Here is a 20,840-nt window from a genome sequence, read left to right as displayed (position 1 = left end):
TCCAATCAGCTCTGAGATGTTTCCAAGAATTTGTTCTCTCTTTCTACAAAGAGGAAGATGTAAACTCACGAAACTTATTTGGTACGTTAAATTACATGGGAAGCATTATCAAATAAACCATAACAAGCCTTCCGAGGTAATATTGTGTGGGTAAATGTTACTAACGTAGGTTTTCTTTTCTAAAAATTATCTAACATTCCAAAAATTCTGATCTGTCCTGGTTGTCAGTCATAATTCTAGTCATTATCTCAAAGTGTTGTATGTTACAGAAATAGCCGAGTGTCTTTGCCAATTTGCCATTTTTGAATGTTGGGTCATACGCAGGCACTTGTCTTACTCTCATGTTTCATCTTCAGAGAGATTCATGGAAAGGACCCTGACACTTGCTCTAAAATACAGGTTTCTGACAAACTTTCAGATTACAAAACTGATCTGGGTAGGAAATCACAAAACTGTAACTGAGAAATTAGTGGCCTCATGAAACTGCAAACAGAAGATCAAAAGTTGACATCGTAGGACTGAATAAATTGATGAGGATGATTATAATTTTTATGACTCCCTGTTTGATATATTGCTGATATTTAACGTTTTGTTTTTCCAGAGTTAGTAAACCTTTTTCTCTTTTCTCGTTAAGCTAACTATGACTTACAGCAATTTGTAAGCAAAAGGGAAGCATTTCTCTTTTTCTCCCTTATCTTATGCCTCCAGCATTTAAAAACTCTTCAAGAGTAAGTATTCTTATTTTCATGGCAATATAGTTATTTGTATAAGTTCAATAAGAATCTGTTTCCCTTATAGCAGGGCAGAATTAGAAACGGGTTTTATTGCCAAGGCTTTGACTGGAATGTCATATTTGACAGAAACATACACAAACTTGGATATGACCGTACAAATTTGAGAAGCAAACACTGGACTTTCCGGAATAAAGCCACTTAAAAATATTGCCCTGGCACCTTGCTTACAAGGTTCCCAGAAACCTCACCAGGCCAGTAAAGCAGGGCACTTCCCTGGCAGGTGCAAGAACTTTAGGATATTTGGGGGACCCTCAAGAGAAAAGAGGAATTCACACAAATCTGTAGGTATCCCAGGTCAAGTCTGATGACAAGTCCTTGGCTTGACTTTTCCTGGCGTGGAGGTGCCTTTCAAGTTCAAGCTGAGATTCCTTATAAAAAGTTCCAGCAAAGCAGATTTAAAAGAACCTATATGATCAATTGCTACTCTTGCTGTACTTATGTAAATCATTGGGCAAAGTTTATTAAAACTAGAGTTAGTTTGCAAACCAATGACTCTTAATTTCACTGTCATTGGTACAAATGAAGGTAAATTTAGCGAGCAAACTTATGTTTCAATAGAAACTGTAATACACATTTGTGGATGTTGGATTTTGGTTCTGTTCATTAAAAACTTCAAGGTTTTTGTTTTTTATTTGTAAATTGGACTGGATCCTGAATTCTGCTAGTTTGCTCAAATATCTGGTACAGATCTCCAAATTGACGTTTTCAACTTTTTCTTTCCTTTTCATTTCCAATCATTGAGAACTAAAATCACGTTTTTTCCTGAAGCCCGGGAACCTGAAGCTGGAGAACTTGATATAAACCTAAGAGAGTGCACCACGACAACCCATGTTGGGACGATCTTCACGCCTGTTTCTGTGTAAGCCACTCAAAAGGTTTACCTGAACACCTGATGACATCATCGGAGACATTTTAAACTGCAGGGGATTCTTCAATGCTGACATCCAGAGATCTTCTTGAATAACCATACCCTGGGCTCAGAAATTGGTTTATCATTTGCTCCAAACCCATTAACTTTGCTTTTCTTTTCTAAAAATGCTTCCTATTAAATACCTGGTTACTTGATGACACAACATAGGCCTAACTTTGGGAGACCCTTTCTATGTTCCGGACATGATCCAAAAGCCCTGAAGGGAACTCAAACCAAGGAACTAGACACCGTCAGAGGTTTCTCTGCAGCATCGTTGTCATGGAGACTGGGTCCTATTGAATTCTTGGATTGCAGGGGACCATACTGAAAACGCCACAGGGAACAAGAATCATGCCACAGAAGTACATCACAACTGGGATCTCCCAAACTTTGGCTGGCTTCATCCTCTACACACTGACTTCTCCGAATGCTCAAATGGACTCGTGACAGACTGCAAGTTGCTGTGCACAAGACAGCCTCCTATAGATGAGTAATACATGACTCCCAGGTTCTTACATTACTTGTTGGACGATTAGACAGCACGCTACTTGGCTACATCAGATTTCACCTGAGCTTCCAGGCAGTAACCTTGATTGGTTTACAGTCACCTTCTCCGGGATTCCTCAAGGACTGAGGTCCATTATGGAGGGGATACTAAAATTTGGGCTGTCTATTTTGCTATCTGTGTGGTTATCCATGTAATTATAAGTGATGAACTTAAGTGTTGTTCCAAAGCCGTTGATCAGAGTACTAAAATATTAGTGATGCAAAGCGTAGCTCTCTCTCCCCACCCGGTACTCAAAACTATTTTAAAGTGACGGTAAAACAGTTTCATTCCTCCCATCCTGATCTTTGCCCTTTCACAGCAGAAGGTAGCTAGAGAGGCCTTCACCCCCGTTCCCGAAGACTGAAGCCTGATCATAAGAGGTGGGAACTGAAACCGAGCATGAAAAAGTTCAAAAATCTGCCCTAGAGCCAAAAGTTTTGACATAAGCTTTGCTAACTGCACCTGTGCATATTCAGCATAATCAGCTGTTGTCTAAAACTAACCAGGTCTTCCTGTCTCTCCTCACTATATGAGTGAGCTGTCTTTCCCAGAAAGTCAAGGCCCAGACATCAGGATTCAGCCTCACAAGGCCAAATGCAGGCTGATGCCGAAAACTAACCAGAAAAGTCCAGAAAGTCAAGAGAAAGGAAATTCAGTCTTCAAGGCCAAACACAGGCTGCTGGAAGGTGCCAAGCAGCACAGCCACATGCTCCTGCTGCCCTACCTCAAACCCGGAACATGCTCTTGTTCCCCTACATAAAACCACGGCACATGCTCTCCCTCCCCTACCGAAAACCTCAGATACAAACCTCAACCTTTTTTCATTCGACCAGGTGGATCTGAGTTCTAACTCCCGTCTACTCATCTGGCTGCCCTTCGATAGTAAGGCTCTTTCCTTGCCACAAGCCTGCTGTTTCAGTTCCTTTACTTTTTTGGCCCTCCTGTGCGCTGGGTAAATGAACCTGTGTTTGGGATCGGTAACAAATATGATTAAGTTTTTCAGTAATTTACATACTCTTGCAGAGTGGGGAAAAGCACATTAGAATTCAAGTGCCTCGCCTGACACAGAGAATGTCAACAAATTAGCTTCTAAGAATACTTTATTCCTTGGTTTAAAACACTTATGTCAATTGGCAGCAATTGTGGCACAAACTGTACATAACAGATTCGTCACTGTTTTCATTGTCCATTAATCCATTTTCTCATTGGATTAATTATCAGTTGAGTCTTCATGGAACAATTACAGGGACCCACGTGCCTATGTACCTCACTCCCATAGAGATTCCACTCTCCTCCATTCTGATATTGTTAGTTACTGGAAGAAGTTAACCTGCCTTGTCATCAACACGTGGTTTCTCTGCTCCCTTCATTCTTGCCTGAAGGTCCCTGCTAGAAGCTACAACCAGAGATTGGGTCTTCTGGAAGAAGCACCCAAAAAACACAGCCTGAGAAAGGGATATAGGGAACAGATGCATGATTACAGCCTTCCTAGAAGAAGCTGACACACCCACCATAGCAGATACCGGGAGGACCCGACACTCAGGACTCTAGGACTACAGGGTCTGGGAACAGATGACTTCAGGAACACAGACTTTTGAGCCAATACCGACAGAATTCACAACACGAGACTGAGTAACACTGATGAGAGAAATCTGCTGCTTGCTATTTGTTGCAGAATTTGTGGCTGTTTCTCTCAGAATTCTGTTGATCAGTTTTACTGTTTTATTTTCTGATGGGCATACAATAAGGTCCCCTTTTATGCTTTCTGTTCCATCTCCAAACCCTCATTTTTGCAGGCTATGACCACGACTATAACAACGGCCAACCTTAATTGATTATTGGTTTTGAATTTAAATCTTTGCTGGATTGACATAGTCATCCACTATACATGAAAAGGAAAAGAACAATCCAGTTTTAAAGAGGAAAAATATTTCTTCACCTGGGCCCAGCCTATCAGGATCCGGGCACATATACGAGGTCCTACATACAGTAACTGTGAGTCTGAATATGGAAAACTGTGAGTATATTTTACAAGGTAATTAATTCTCAGGAAAACTGTAAAATGATCCCCTAATAACTGGAATTTAGAGGAGTTCTGGGTCACATATTTATGCTTGGGAAAATTCCAGTGGCCCTATGAACATTCCACCAAACATTTAAACTATAATTTGTAGATACCTCCACTTAGTAGTAGTGTCCATGATAACTGGATAGGAACGATGACATATATTGAAAAATTGATACTCAGCCCGTGCGTGATCACTTTCGTGGCCGGCTGAAGAGCCCACAAGGCCGCTTCAGTCCCAAGGGGTGGCCCAGGCTCAGACCCCCCTTGGAAGCTCCGCCCAAGAAGCAGCAACCGGAGTGAAGATGAGAAGAGCGGTTGGCAGACCTACGCACCTGGCCCAATGCTTTCCCAGCCAGCATAAATGCCCATAGCACTTCCACAACTTTCAGCTGATGTGGTAGTACCAGAAACACAGTTCCTGCTTCAGCCCCAGTGGTAGCAGGTGGAATCTGCCAACGGATACAACCACAAATGCGCTGGCAAAACATTACTTCATCAAACACCGCGAGAAACTAGAGCAACAATTCAGAGCAGAAGGAACATGACACTTCTCCAGAAACTGACCCTGAAGTCACAGAAATTTACAATCTCAATGGCAGAGGATTCAACATAGGTGTCATAAAGAAACTCCATGAGTTACAAGAAGACTCAGAAAGTTCAATGAGCACAGGAATAAAGCAGGAATAAAATTAATGAGAAGAGTTAATACTTCACCTGAGAGATGGAAACTATAAACAAAAATCCAAGCAGAAATTCTGGATATGAAGAACACAATAAGTCAAATAAGAAATAATCTAGAATTCTTAAAAAATAGAGCTGACGGGGGCCGGCCCAAAGGCGTAGTGGTAAAGTTGGTGCACTCCACTTCGGCGGCCTGGGGTTTGCAGGTTCGGATCCTGGGCATGGACCTATGACTGCTCATCCAGCCATGCTGTGGCAGCATCCCACAAACAAAATAGAGGGAGATGGGCACAGTTGATAGCTCAGGGCTAATCTTCCTGAGTGAAAAATGAAGATTGGCAATGGATGTTAGCTCAGGGGCCAATCTTCCTCAAGAAAAAAAAAAAGAGCTGATGTTTGCAGGAAAGAACTAGTGATTTAGAGGAAAGACAAATAGAAATCCTTCAGGTGGAGGAGGAGAGAGAACTAAGATTTAAAAAAAAATGAAGGAAGTATTCAAGAAAAATCCGACTCAACTAGAAAAAGCATCCTAAGGACCATAGGTATTCCACAGGGAGAAGAGAGGGAGAAAGGAGCCGAGCGTTTCTTCAAAGTAATAATAGCTGAGAATTTCCCAGGACGCGGGAAGGAACTGGACTGACAAATACATGAAGCCAATGGAACTCCTAATTACATCAACGATAAATGAGCTTCTTCGAGGCACATAACAGTAAAACTGGCAAAAGTCGATGACAAAGGGAGTGACGTCAGCATCCTGGCGGAGTGAGCTCTTCCCTTAGACTCTCCCTGCTGAGATACAATGGAAAGGACACTCATAAATCAACAGAGACATTCAAACAACACAATAGATGTCTGAGAGACCCATGCAGCCATATCTCTGAACGTGGAGGTGCAGAACTGCCCGGGAGGCAGTGGAAAGAGGTAAGGGGAATCTCCTCTACCTCCCCCACTGGCAGACACTTAGGGCGCAGGCCCGCTTGCAGCTCTGAGAGGAGAAGGGGGAGGGGGCAGTCATTCGTGGGAATGCCTTCGCTCTCTGAGTTGCCTCCCAGCCTGTGGGACAGCTCCACTCTGAGGAGGCTAGGCAATCACTGGGCCGTATTCACCAAGCCGAACATCCCAGGAGGGCAGAGAGCGAGGACAGAGCTGGAGCACCTGCGGGCACGTGCACAGGAATGAAAGCGCCCCTCCCCCACCTGGCACGCAAGTACTGTTGGTCAGCCAGAGCAAGAGACCCCCGCCAAGGTGCCGGCACACATATGTGTAAATCAGCGGCGTCCAGCAGTCAAATGCAGATAGGCTCCGTCAGCATAACTTCCAAAGGACAGACACAGCTGCCAGGGAATGGGCAGGCTTGGAATACACAGGTCCTGCCACCACCCAGAGGCAGAAGGTGGAATTTGTAACCTGATACTACCACTCTGGGATGGATCAAATCCACAACAACAAATAGTATGGAAGTGTATACTAAGACACGAGACCAGAAGTAAAATGACAAACACCCAGAAATCAATCCTGAGGGCACCGCTATTTACAATCTAAATGACAGAGAATTCTCAATAGTTATTATGAGAAAACTAAAGAAGTTACAAGAAAACTCAGAAAAATTGTTCAAGGAAATCACGAATAAAATTAACGACCAAAGGGAATTCTTGACAGAAGAGATCGAAACTATCAAGAAACATCAATGAGAAATGTCAGAGAGGAAAAACACAATGACTGAGATAGAGAAAAGTCTGGAGTCCTTAAATAACAGAGCTGAAATAATGGAGGACAGAATAAGCAATTCAGAGGACAGAAATATAGAAATGCTTCAGATGTGGGAGGAGAGAGAACTAAGAGTAAAAAGAAATGAAGACATTCTCTGAGAAATATCCGACTCAATTAGGAACTGCAACCTAAGGATTATAGATATTCCAGAGGGAGAAGAGAGGGAGAAAGGAACACAGAGCTTGTTCAAAGAAATAATAGCTGAGAATTTCCCAAACCTGGGGAAGGAACTGGAATTACAAGTAAAAGAAACTAATAAAATTTCTAATGACACCAGTCTAAAAAGACCTTCTCCAAGGCATATATTAGGAAAACTGGCAAAAGTCAATGACAAAGAAATAATGTGAAGGGCAGGAAGGCAGAAGAAAAGAATCTGCAAAAGAACCCTTAGCAGGCTTTGAGCAGATTTCTCAGCAGAAGGCTTACAGGCTAGGAAAGAGCAGAACGATACATTCAGAAATCTGAAAGGTAAAAACTTTCAGCCAACAATAATCTACCAAGCGAAAATATCCCTCAGATATGATGGAGAAATAAAATCTTTCCCAGATAAACAAAAGCTGAGGGAGTTCCTCACCACAAGACACCCACTCCTAAAAGAAATGCTCAAGAAGACCCTCATACCTGAATGATAAAAAAAGAAAGGGCTTGAAAGCTGTGAGCGAGGAGATAAATGGCAGACAAAAATGACCATGACTTAACATTACTTTAAAAATGAATTTTCATTTAATTAGCAATGACCAGGCTCAGCCTGGGACTGGGTGAGTGGCCAGTATAGCCGGAGGCAGGGACCCAAGAGGTGCCACCCTGATGACCAGCCGCCCAGCTCTTATCCTGGCAGGGAGGCAGGGGACGGGCAGCAGGGCAGGGTGGGACTAGGCCTCCCCAGACTCTGGGGCCTGGCCTTCCCAGCCTCCTGCAGAGCTGGGGCTCCAGCAGGCGCCACTCCTACACTCACCCCATTCCATGCATATGCCCCTCCAGGCCTTGGCCCACGTTTCTGGATGCTCCTCCGATGAGGCCCAGGCCCACACCACCCCAGCACTCCCATTTAGGAGTGGGCCTGAGAGCCTCTCCTCAGTGTTGGGCAGCCTGGGCTGAGCTGTCCCCTCTGAACACACACAGACGGGAGACCCACACAGATTTGTGTGCCACATGCACACCTGGGCTCCGGGGCTTAAAAGGCCTCATGCCCCCCTGCCCTGACCATGCGACCATGGACTGCGGGCTTCGCAGACAGATGAGGTTTCTTCAGCTTGACTCGTAAATGCAGGCCCCAAGAATTGTAAGGGTGGCCACTGAAGCCAGTGAAAGCAAGGCCCCAACTGGGCTGCCTTTCTGCCTGTCAGTGAATATCCTGCAGCCCTCCCCAGAAACCCACGGTTACCCCTGAGTGGAGCAGGATGAGAGCTGAGAACAAGCTTGCACCCCAATGGAGCTTGGGACTGGGGAGACCTGGCACCACGGAAAAGGGAACACAAAAGAGCTGCAGTACCTAGGGTTGAGCGAGGCTGGCCAGGAGCCCAGGGAGCCAGAGCCAAGCCCTGGGTGAGGCTGGGCCTGGACACAGCGGGGCCTGAGACCACCACAGTCAGGGTGGGAGGAAGAGGGAAGGGCAGCCTCCACTGGGACTCTTCGTGTAGAGAACCGGAGCCATGGCCTGCATCGGAGGTCACCTACCTCCCCAGTCTGGGCTGACACTCCCCAACGATGAGCTCCTGCCCCAACACACAAGCTCGGGCGTGCACACACAGGCACACAATGTCCACGGGCCCGGGGCTGTTCATCTGGCCCTTCAGCCACATCCTGCCCTCTCGCCCTCACCATATCCTGGTTTCCCCTGGACACCAGGGGGACAGGAATCAGTGTGGTGGTGCCCATCCTCACCTCCTAAGGCAGCAGTTCGGAAACTTCAGGGTGGCAGCATCACACCGGGCACTTTACAAATATTCAGATTCAGATTGCAGCCCACCCCAACCCCGAGTTTTGGAGTCGGAGCCTGGGGCCCAGGAATATGAGAAGGTGGTCCTTGGAGGAACACAGGGTGGTCTGTTAGCAGTGTGAAGGAGAAAATAACCAGAATCATACCGGCTGCAGACACTGTGTGCCTACTGTGTACCTGGTGTTTGCATGAACCACCTGATTTCATCCTCATAGGACCTGCCAGTAATGGACCATTATTTCCCACTCTCAGCCTCACTCACTGCCCACTGGAGGATTCACCATTTGACATGGTTCCCTCCTCCTCTCTGCCCCTACCCAGAGGTCTGCTGGCTCCCAGAGTCTAGGACACGCCCCCCACCGCCCGACCCAGGACTAGAACCGGCATCTGACTCCCCAACAGGAGGGAGTGACCAAGGTGAGACCCACTTGGAGGAATGATGCAGGGTGGACTGTGATGGGGCACACCCCACTCCTCCACTTCCCTGTCTTGAGGCCGCAGGAGGGCACACTCCTAGCCTGAGGGCCAGCCACAACCCACACAGGAGCCTCCTGTGCTGCCAGGCTGGAGCTGGCCAGGCTGGGCGAATTCCCAAGCAGCGCGCGCCCCCTGCAGTCAGACAGGGTGGCCGCAGGGCAGAGGCCAGGACTTGGCTAGGCCGACATCCAGGCACTGCTGGGTTTTCTCTTCCATCATCTCCAGTCCTCGCTTTGGTTGTTATGGTTTCCCCGTTAGAAGGGTGAGAGAAATGTTCAGTGTCTTGCACAAGATCACAGAGCCAGCCAATATTGAACCCTGGCTGCCCCCACCCCGGGTCTTTGTCTCAGCCCCCAGAGGCCCCCTCACCGCCCCACTCCCTTGATCCCAACACACAGTGCAGCAGGGCAGCTGTAGGAGGCAGGCAAAGGGTGTTTAATGGGCTTTCAGGGGTCTCGGCACTCTCGCCAGGGGACTGGGCAAGGATAGGGCTCAGAGAGCCTCCACGCGGGGCTCAGGAGGTGAGGCTCAGGTGCCGGGTCTCCTGGCATCTCCGGGTGCAAATGGGTGAGAGGCAGATCGAGCCGCCTCTCGGGCCTGAGCAGCAGGGGCCACACTGGGCCGGCCGGCGTGCATCTAAACACAGAGTGGAGGAGGTCAGCTCTCCAAAGGTGCCGGCCCCACACCGCATGACCCACCAGCTCGGGAGCAAGAAACTGTCCAAGGTGCCACCCCCCTAGGCAGAGCCAAGGGAGTGGGCAGGACCCACAGAATGTCACTGCAGGGGCCCTGTGGGCGGGGCTTGTGAATTACCTTCCCCGCAGCAGTCCTAAAGCTCCACTGCCACCTGTTTCAAACATTGAGCTTCAGGTTAAAAGTTGCCCGTAAATAAATGAATCCGCCCCCCAAAATTATTGCCCACTGGCCTAGTCTCAATCCTCATTCATGGCTAAGGAAACTGAGGCCCAGAAAGGGTAAGGGACCGGCCCAAGGGCAACGAACAAGTGAGTGGTGTGGTCTCTTCCCTTTGTTTCTCCAGGGACCCCTGGTGTAGTCTGCAGGCCTGTGACTCTACTTTCAACGCTCCGCTGGCCTATGATCCGCCGCCCTCGAGCTCGGAGTGTTCCAGCTTCAGCACCAGCGAAACATGGAGGGGGGCTTTCCCTAAACCTGTACAATCTTCAGATGCCCTTTCCCAACACGACGGGCGCATGCGCATGTGTGGGCACAAACACACACACACCCACACACACGCCCCTTACCTCCTGGAGGGCTGCAGCCTCACCACTCCCTGGGGGATCCTGCCCTGCTTGGTACAGATCCAGAGGTTGGACCTGGCGGCCAGACCCCAGCCCAGGGAGGGCTTCGGGAATGGGCATGGAGGGGCACGTCGGGAAGTGCAGGTTCCGCGTGGGCACCCAGTCAGGCCCCACCACTCTCTGCAGCCTGACAGCTTCGGCCATGTACCTGGGGAGCAACAAGCCAGATGGAGGTGGTCGTGACCCTCCTTGCCTGGTGCCCCTCATCTTAGGGAGGACAAGGCCCAGCGCTCGGCACCACGGGGAGCTGGGGCCTGTCTCATCCAGGCTGCAATGCCCTCTACACCATTTCTTGGGGCAAGAACCCACAGAGGCAAGGAAGTGGGGGCTCCAAATGCTCCCACAAGGCCCTGGGGAAAATCCCAAAACAATAGGAAGAATGAGCGGAAGGACCTGGGAGCTCTGCTAAGGGGCCAGGCGAGATGACCCAGCTTCACCCCACCCCACCAGCCCCAGGGCCACCACTCAGGCCTCTGGTTTGCCAACTCACTTGGGTCCCAGCGCTGCACAAAGTGTCCAATACCAGTTTTTGCCACAGCCAAGGTCGAAAGGGTTGTGTCCATGTAGGTATTGGTACTGGAGGGGGCGAGGGTGGGAAGAGGAGCTCAGATCCAGCAGGACTGGGCAGGCCGCCCCCACTGCCCTCCCTGAGCCGGTCAGCTCAGCCCAGGGCTGCAGCAAGACTCCAAGGGCGGGGAAGCCGCAAGGGTCAGCCAAGGCCTCCCCCAACCCACTTCCGAGGAGCTCTCTCCACGCGACCCCTGGCCCCGCACCCCCAACTCCTGCCGCCTCAGGGATCCCTCCACCACCTGGTACCCCCTTTGGCAGCATCCTCCCCCTCTCTGTCTCCTTTGGCCACACACATCCTCCTGCTGCCTCCTTCCAAATATGCTTTCAGATCTGCCTTGTTCTATTAAGCTGCTCCAAAGACGGCTCCACACCCCGCTCCCCCTACTTCTCTGCTTTCCCACCACTCATTACTTCCAAACTTGTGCCTTCACTGAATTTCACTATCTGGAAGGGCAGTGCTTTCGGGCCCAATCATATTTCCTACCCAAACTCACATGGCCCCGGAAATCGGGGTTCAAAGTCCTGAGCGCCTAGTGCAGTAAAGGTCAAGACGAAAGTTCAAGTCCTCTCCTGGACACACTTGACCCAGCTCTCGTCCTCCCCGCCCTCTACCCACCAGCCTCATCCCCTCCTCCTCCCCAGCGCAGGCCGACTCTCACCCCTAGCTACAAAGTGCTGGTCACGACCGAAAGGGGCCCAGGAGCACATCTGCCCACCACCAGCTCTCCTGTGTCCCATGCCCCTGTCACAAAGACGTTGATCTTCAACACTATTCTCCACCAAAATGAACCAGGACCCCAGGCAGGGCAGCTGAGCCCTGGGGGAGGAAAAGTCAAGACAGCTCCAGAATGTCCCATTGTGGCCAAAACCAACAGCAACCATTGTGAGAGTTTGAGTTCTGCGTCCTTTAGGGTGTTTAAAGCATTTAAGGGAAACTAAAAGCTTAAAAGACTTTGATTAAATTTACATTCAAAATTTCAAATTTAGAGAAATATATTTTCATTCATGAGATGTACATGGAGCATAGGAAAATGCTGATTATTCAGTGCTTCAAGGAATGATAGCTGTTGAAGGAATTTGTAAGAACTGACTAATACAGCAGAGCACCGTGCTCCCCCACATGGCCCCTCTCAGCTGGGAACGGAAGCCAGCAGCTCTCAGCTTCACACACTGTCCCCTCTCACTGGCTCCAGACCCGGGTCTCCTGCTCCCATTGCGAGTCTCCAACGCCCTCACTCTCCACAGGCCCAGAGCAAAGTGGGCGTCTTCTTGTCCCGTCTCCTGCCCAACTCCCTGCTGCCTCTGCTCTCTCGGTTCTTCCCCAGGGTTTATGGCATCAGGCTTCTCTCTCTCTCTCTCTCTCTCTCTTTCTTTCTCTTCCTCCCAAAGCCGCATGCATTCCTTTGTCTGCAGGTTCACTCTTTGCTCATAAATATTTTGAGGCTTCAACAATGTTCCGGGCACTGCGCTGGGGACAGAGGACACACCATGAACAACAAAGCCAGTCGTAACTTTCAGGGTGGAGAGGGCAGCTGGGGGTGGCAGAGCAGCAGGGAGAGGGGATCAGCGAGAAGAGCAGGCAGCCTAGGGCAAGACTCCACGGTGCAGGCCGAGGAGCATCAGCCAGGTGAGCAGAGGGAGCGGGACCCCGAGAGCCTGGGGCAGGGTCATGGCAGCTGCGTGCCGTTCCACATGGGGCTGTGTGCGGCCAGGAAAGATCAGTCTGAGGACTGCCTGCTGGCTGTGGCCTCGTGGAGAGCGCAGCATCACCGTGACAGTGAGGACAGAGGCTGAAGTGGGATGAGGAAGGTGAAGAACGATGCTAGTGAGCACAGCCAACTCTGTCAGAAACTCCGGCTGTGCCGAGGGGAGAGTATGACAGTTGGAGTGGAGGCCTGTGACGTTAACGGAGATTTGCTTTGTTTGTAAGATGAGAGAGACATGAAGACGTGGCAATGATGATGCCGAGGAACGGAAATAATAACAACAACAAAGTCTAGGACACTTACTTGTACCAGCCATTGTGCTATGTGTCTTACACATATTAACCCATGCGGCCTCCTTTTACAGATGGGGAAACTGAGGCACCAGGTGGCCAAGCAGTACTCCTAAGATCTCCATGCTGGCATGTTGTGGAGCTGGCAAGTGAATTTACATGGTCTGGCTCCAGAGCCCTTACTATGAACCACTAAGCAAGTGGCCCCAGCAGAAGCTGCGGTCAGGGGATGCAGGCGGGAAGGGAACGAAGTGGAGGTGTGTGAAGGATGCCTGAAATGGGATCTGCAGGTGATGGGAAAGAGCCCTGCCTGGTGAATCACAGAGTGCAGACCCCAGTCGGGCTTCTTAAGGGTGGAGACCCCGGACTGGAAGAACCCCATGCGGAGCAGTGCAGGGGGCGCAGGTCTTAGGTCCCGACCCGAGGCTGAAGAACCATAGGATGTGGGAAGGGACAGTGCTGCCCAAGAGAGGCTGAAATGATGGACTGAGGATGGAGAGAGAAGGCATGCAGACAACAGGGGGCTGATGAGGAAGGGATGAGCAGAGGCGTCACACGGGAGCTGTGAACCAAATACGGGGGGAGCGATGGAGTGGTGATGGGAAGGATGGGAGGAGGTGGGCACAGAGGGCTCCTCTGTCCCTTCAGCTGCCTCGGTGTCTCCAGCCCCTCCCTCATCACTGTGGCCCACTACAGTCTTCCTAAAAAAGCCTTTACTCAAGTCCCTGTCCTGCTGAAGGAAACCCACGGCAAGGATCTCCACTTTTACCACTCCACTTGCCACTGTAGCAGAGGGCCGAGACAGTGCAGGAAGACAAGAAAAAGAAATAAAGCCAGACACGCTGGAAAGGGGGAAATGAAACTGTCCTTATTCACAGATGACATGAATTTTGAGGTAGAATCAACAAAAAGGCTACTAGAACTTATAAGTCAATCCAGAAAAATTCCAAGATCCGAGACAAACATACAAAAGTCCACTGTATTTTCTAACAATAATAAGCAAATGTAAATTCAATTTTGCAAAAAATTTATAAGAGCACAAAAAACAAGGAAATACTTAGAAAACATCTAACACAAGGTATGCAAGCTGTATATGCTGAAAACTACACAACACTAAGGAAAGACATCAAAGAAGACCTGAATATGGAGAGGTATCCCATTTTCGTGGATTAAAACATCAATACTGTTAAAAGGTCCATTTTCCAAAGCGGTCTATAGGTTCAATGCAATCCAAGTGAAAATCTCAGCAAACTTAGTTCTAGCAATTGACAAGCTGATTCTTAATTTATATGGAAAATCAAAGGAACTAGGATAGCCACAAGAACTCTGAAAAAAAGAACAAAGTTGGAGATGTCACATTGTGTCATTTCAAGACTTCATAGAAAGCTACCAGTGAAGACAGTGTGGTAGTGGCAAAAAAAGAGACAGTTCAGAAATACACCCACATCTATATAGTCAATTGATTTTTGAGGAATGTGCAAAGACAACTCAACAGAAAAAGGACTGTCTTTTCAACAAATGCTCTTGGAACAACCCACACGCAAAACTATAAGTCTTGACTCATACCCTGCTTCATATCCAAAATTTAACCCAAAATGAATAGGAGGCCTAAAGAGAAAACCTAAAACTATAAAGCTTCTAGAGGAAAACATAGGAGAAAATCTTGGTGACCGCGGTTTAGGCAAAGATTTCTTAATTACAACACCAAAACACAAGCCATTGAAGACAAAACTGAAAACGCTCTTGATCCAAATTGAACACTTCTGATCTTGGACAAACACTGGCAAGAAAATAAGGCCAAAGGCTCGGAAAAGACTGCAAACACGTAGCTGAATCTAGCAGATAGAAAGAACTCTTTAAATCTAATACTAAGAAAACAACATAATTTTTTGAATGGGCAAACGATTGGAACAGACATTTAATCAAAGATATACAGATGGCAAATAAGAACATGAAAGGATGCTCAACAGCATTAGTCACTAGGAAGATGCAAATTCAAACCACAATGAGATACCACTACACGTTTCTTAGACTAGCTACAACGGAAAATCAGAAAACAAAAAAAGGTGACAATGCCAAATGTTAATGAGGATGCAGAAGCAACTGGATTTCCCATGCACTGCTTGTGGGAATGCAAAAGGGTACAGCCATTTTGGAAGACAATTTGGCACTTTCTTATCAAGTTAAACATTCAGTTACTGTCTAACCCAGCAATGCCACTCTTAAGAATTGACTCAAAGAAATGAAAACTTATCTTCCCATGCCTGTACACGAATGTTTATAGCCACTTTCTTTATGATCACCAAAACCCAGAAACAACCCAAATATCCTTCCGTTGGCAAATGGATAAGTAAGCTGTGGTACATCCATATGAGGGAATAGTACACAGCAAGAGAAAGGAGGAAAGAACTCCTACGGGCAGCAACGTGGAGGAATCTCAAACGCATTATGCTAAGTGCAAGACTCCAGACTCAAAAGGCTATGATTTCATCCACACAAGACTCTGGACAAGGAAAGACAAGAGGGATAGAAGACAAATCAGTGGTTGCCAGGGGCAACAAGTATGGGGAGAAACCCACTACAAAAGGGGCTTCAGAGAATTGTGGGGGGTGATGGAACTGTTCTAAATCTTAATTATGGAGGTGGTTGCAGGACTGTATGCATTTGTCAAAACTCCTATAACTGGGCACTAAAAATGGGTGAATTTTACTCCATGTTAAAAAAAAAAAACAAAACCTGTCCTGGCTTCCAGGTTTCCACCGCACCAAGAGAAGGCTCCAGCTGACTTTCGTGCCTTTTCCATCTGGCCCGAGCCCAGCAGTCCACTTGATTTCCCATCCACTTTCTGCTCCAATTACAACTGTCCCCTCAGCATCCTCAACATTCCACAAACTTTCTGGCTTCCCTGCCTTTTTGCAAGCTGTGCCCCTCACCTGCAATGCCCTTCGCTCTGCCTTCTGCCCCCAAACCCTCTACACCGCGGTCCTCTCTGAACTCTCCATTCCCTCTGAGTCGGCGCTGCACTGCACAGCACAGGGCAGGCCCCTTTCTCAATGTGCACGGGCGAAGGGCGGGAGATTCTCTGACTTCAGGGGCCTTATCAACAGGAGCGCAGGATGGGGCCTGCCTCACCTCCATGCCCAGCCTTCAAAATAACGGATGCGCAGCCTAGCACTCACTAGGCCCTCGACGCAGTGCACCTGGGAGGGAGAGGGAGCCCCGAGCCCCTAGAGGAGGTGAGATCTGAGCTGAATCTGGGCCTCAAGGCCTCACGAGGCACCTTCAAGGGAGGTCAGGCCATGAGGACCAGGGCGGGGGAGAAAGGGCGGAAAGTGTGGAGGTCCTGAAGGCCCAAGGTGACCGCCCAGAGACCGCTTTCGTGGCGCCCCCGGAGACCCGCGTACCTTGTCCTCGTAGGAGCGCTGGGCGGTGCTCACCGACCTGGCCTTCATCAGCAGAAGCACCAAGAGAGGCACCAGGAAGCCGGCAGCGGGGACCACTACGACGATGCTGCCCACGAGCTAAGGAGCTGCGCCCGCAATGGACCTCCCGGGCCCGGACCCTCACCCCGACTCCGGCCCTGACAGACCCGCGCACGACCAGCCAGTCCATCCTCTCCCCACCCACCAACCCCTGGTAAACCTCACCCCACCCTGCCGACCTGGTCTCCGTGCCGCCCTCAGCGTCCTCCATCCAAGACCCCGCTAGATTGCCCACGCACCGCAGTGCCTCCTAGCCCCACCCATCGCCTGGACCCTACCACCCTCCCCTGGTCCAGACTGGTCCTCCCCAGGGGTTTCTCTCTAACCCCGCCCACCACTCGCCCGCCCCCGGGACCCCGCCCTTCGGCTGTCCTCGCCCTGCCCACAGCTCGCCAAGTGGACCCTGCAGCCTGGTGGATACGCGATGACCTTGTCAATGGAGAAGGGCAGGTGGGTGGTGCGCAGGAGGAAGACCATGCAGGTGACAAGCATGGAGCCCAAGTACAAGCATAGGCACAGGAGGAGCAGGATGAACAAGCCCAAGTTCCGGTGACCTATGCAATTGTTCACCCACCTGCAGTGGTGGTCGAAGTCCTGAGCGAGAGGGAGAGGGGGCAGCGTTCTGGACACCAGAAGAGGACAGGTCAAGCTCCCCGGGCCAGGCCTACAGCCAGCCGTGGGGCCCTTGGGCATCTAGTGTCAGCCAGCCCTGGGGTAGGACAGGGGTGCCTTTCCTCCCCTTGGCTTGACCAGGCTCAGCATAGATGTCGATGCTCCTGGGCGTGTCAGCACCTGGGTCGGCAGGGGCCAGCCTCCCAGGACAGGTGCAGGCAGGGAGGCAGTGAGCTGCATGAGTGACCAAGAGTGGCTGGGAGTTACTGCCACCCTTGGCCTTAGCAGTCCCGGAAGTGGTTTGAGGTCTGCTACTGGTCCCCTGTGCAAGTGGGCCTCCTGGTCCCAGGCAGGTGCAGAGCGGGTGGGGGTGTGGGCCAGAAGGGGGCAGATGAGAGGGGCGCTCACCTCCACACAGATGTTGCACCAGGGGCAGTGGTAGGTCCGCGGCGGGCGGTGGAAGCAGCACTGTGGGCACCACTGCAGGCGGAAGGCTATATGCTTCGCCCAAACCACACGCACCGTCCTGGGGCCCTGTTCGTTGGAGCCTGGCATGGGAAGAGGATTGGGCAGCGGCAGGAGCCCTTCGTCACACTGCTGCTGCCGGGGTGAGGGCCGCCCCGCAGCATCACTGGCCTAGGCAAGGAGGTGTGCAGGGGAATCCTAGTCCGCACTGAGGAAGCTGACCAAACTCAGAGAGGCTGGCAGTCCAAGGGAAGGTAGACGTCCAGCCAGAGGACTTCTGTGAGAACGCAGGCCTTTGGAACTGTCAGTGATGTAAGGAGTGTGTGCAGTGGGAAGGAAGAAGACACAACTGAGTGGTTGCCAAGAGCTGGCTTCTCTTCCCAGCCTGCCCTGGCCCTGCCTCCAAGGCAACTGGAAAGCCTCCAGAATCCTGTTGTACCGCATCTCGGTGGCTTGGGAAATGAAGCAACAGAAGCAGGGCCCAAGTGAAGGGGATGTGGGGTGACGGGGTCTTGAGGCCCGAGGAGGGGACAAGGGAGGAGCACTTTAGGAATCTTCCCTGCACGCAGGACCCTTTAGGGTGCTACCTCCTTCTCCCAGGGGCCCGAGAGCTCACCTTGGTGCAAGATACCAGGGTCGGAGATGTTTAGAAACATGAGAATGCCGAAGGTGAGGACGAAGAGGGGTCCTGTGACAACAGGAAAGGCCCACTCCCCATTCTGGGCCAGCCATCTGCAACTGAGACCAGAGCAGGACTCAGCGCTGATCCTGGAGTCCCAAAGCTCCGCGCGGGACTCACTCCACCTGGTCCGGACTCACAGACCTCAAACCTGCTCTAAATAGCCAAGGCGGTGACAGACCCAGAGAGGCTCCACCAAATGTCACCCAATACTCCTAGCCACCAACAGCTCCCAAAGGCACCAAGCACTCTATGCCTCTGTGCCTTTGCACATTGGTTCCCACTGCCTAGAATATCCTCCCTTCCCTGACGCCTCTTCTGCACTTCCCCTGTCCGGACTCTCATGATCTGTCTTCCTTTCTGACTCTGTAAGAAACCTGCCGGCTTGTGTGGGAGACTCACGGGAAACCAAAGAAGAGTCCACTGACAGCGACCAGCAGGACTCCACTGAAGGCAGCGAGCAGGCTCGGGACGAGCCAGGGAATTGGGACCTGAGGCGGGGGATGGCGCCCCTTCGTGAGGGGCATGCCATCCTCCCAGAGCCGCATGGCCGGACCTCTGGTGCCCACAGGCTCCCTCCCTGATACTGGCTCCGAGAGCCCTATGTTCCCAGCGAACGCTGAGGCCATAGTGAGCTCAGAAGCCTCAGCCCAGGGTGGAAGGCAAGAAGTCCCAGTGTGACATCACAGAGGATGAGGAGAATGTGGACTAGGGGCTCTGCAGCCTGTGACTGTCACTTCCCACAGCAACCACCCCACCCCCACCCGTGCTGGGGACTGAGAGGTCCTGCCCCTGTGAGCTTGGCTTGCACACCACATGAGATTACACAAACACATGGGGAGAAGGAGGTGATTCCAATCTCCCTCTCAGGCAAAGTGCCAATAGAAGCCAACAGTGCTCATTGCTCATCTGTCTGCAGTTTTTCCTTTGGACTCTTCTAAAATTATACTTTGGGGGAGGGGGCAGCAAAATAATTTCGCAGGCTTCCTCTTTCCAGGCTTTTCATGACACAATTCTGGTCGATGAGATACAAGTGGATGTGTGGTCAGGGTTTCTAGAACAGCTTTTGCCTTCCTGATAAAGGGAGAAAGGACACAGGTGGCACAGCTCTGTTCCTTCTTCCTGTCTTGAACCTAGATGTGCTGGCCCGGGGGGCCCCTTTGACCCGTTAGCCAGCCCCTCAACAAGCTACACAGACAACATGTGAGGACCTTGTTGAGTCACTGCCCCAGCCTTGACTCCTTCCCCCTGAGCTGCGTATTATTTGAGAAAATAACTGGTTTCTCTCTTACGTGCAGCTGACAGTTGTCATTCGTTTTAGTCACTGAGTGTCTGAACCCCTCTGTGTTTGGAAGATTCCCCCAACTGGGACCCAGGGGCCACCAATGAGCCTCAGAGCATCTACCACCGACCGACTGGGGAGTCTTGGCCGACAGGCAGCCACCGCACTCATTTTCAGAGCTCCTGCATGTTGAAGTGTAGTGGCCATTTTGGAGGTCACTTCAATTTCAACAGTGATTGTATTACTCGTGGACATGGGCCAAATATGTATTTCCAAGGTTCCTGCTTTGCTTTAAAAGCTTCGGCTGATAGTGAATGGGAGTAATTGAACTAGAACATTCTGAGAAAGTTAATTTGATTGAAAACAGAGAGCAGGGGATGGACCTGTGGCGTAGTGGTTAAGTTCGATGTGCTCTGCTTCGTCGGCCCAGGTTTTGCGGGTTCGGATGCCGTGCACAGACCTACACCGCCTGTCAGCCTGACTGTGGTGTCGACCCACATGCAAAAGAGAGGAAGAATGACACAGTTCTTCGCCCAGGGCTAATCTTCCTCAATCAAAAAAAAAGAGGCAGATTGGCAACGGATGTCAGCTCAGTGTGAATCTTCCTCAGAACAAAAAGAAGACAGCACAAGTCCCTCATCAACTCACAGTGATTGTTACTTTTAGTTTCTTGTCTATAGAAATGTTATGTTTCTTCCTGATGTTCAAATTAAGAGGTTGAAATCCATGTAGAAGAATATTGTCTTATAATTTGCTTGATAAAATTATATTTTAAAAACTAAAGTTTAAAGCTTTAGAATTTTCATTTGTCAGAATTTTGTATAACTCTATATTTCTATGCACATTTAAAATACCTACATACAGAGAGATATTAAAAACTTTTAAAGGTATATGTATAACAGAGAGAAAGAATTTGTAGCCTGCAAGAGAAATGACCTTTGAATAACAGTCTGTTGTCAACACGATACAGTAAAAAGTCCTTATTTGCTTTCTGCCTATTCCACCCAGTGGTAGACAGTCATTATCTCAGCGAAAACCTAAGTGAGTCATCTGAACGGGGTCTATTCACGTACATGCTTTTTTGCTGTTTTGAGACATGTTATCACCATAGACAATTCTAAACAAATTAGTAGAATGATAGGAGAGTCCTCACTTCTAACAAAAACGGAAAATGCTGAATGTTTGTCATGGTACCTTCTGCTATACCATGTAAAGGGCTGCTAGTCTGATGAATAACACGGCCAACACT

The 20,840-nt window shown here is 49.9% G+C and overlaps 1 protein-coding gene across 1 annotated transcript; it reads right to left on the bottom strand.

Annotated features, from left to right (window-relative positions):
• Window positions 1-9,989: 9,989 nt before the first annotated feature.
• On the bottom strand, window positions 9,990-18,871 carry LOC131414833 (palmitoyltransferase ZDHHC19-like). The gene is made up of 8 exons (XM_058556044.1): window positions 18,712-18,871; window positions 18,247-18,368; window positions 17,574-17,713; window positions 16,975-17,147; window positions 16,476-16,581; window positions 10,996-11,081; window positions 10,450-10,653; window positions 9,990-10,069 (listed from the first exon to the last, which is right to left on the bottom strand). The coding sequence occupies exons 1-8, from the start codon at window positions 18,855-18,857 to the stop codon at window positions 10,039-10,041; spliced, it is 1,008 nt and encodes a 335-aa protein (XP_058412027.1). The 5' UTR covers window positions 18,858-18,871; the 3' UTR covers window positions 9,990-10,038.
• Between the last annotated feature and the right edge of the window lie 1,969 nt (window positions 18,872-20,840).

The sequence above is a fragment of the Diceros bicornis genome, chromosome 15 (assembly GCF_020826845.1).
Source record: "Diceros bicornis minor isolate mBicDic1 chromosome 15, mDicBic1.mat.cur, whole genome shotgun sequence".
Classification (NCBI taxonomy): domain Eukaryota; kingdom Metazoa; phylum Chordata; class Mammalia; order Perissodactyla; family Rhinocerotidae; genus Diceros; species Diceros bicornis.
The sequence above is the reverse complement of the archived record's forward strand: the minus strand, read 5'-3'. Positions and strand labels throughout refer to the sequence as shown.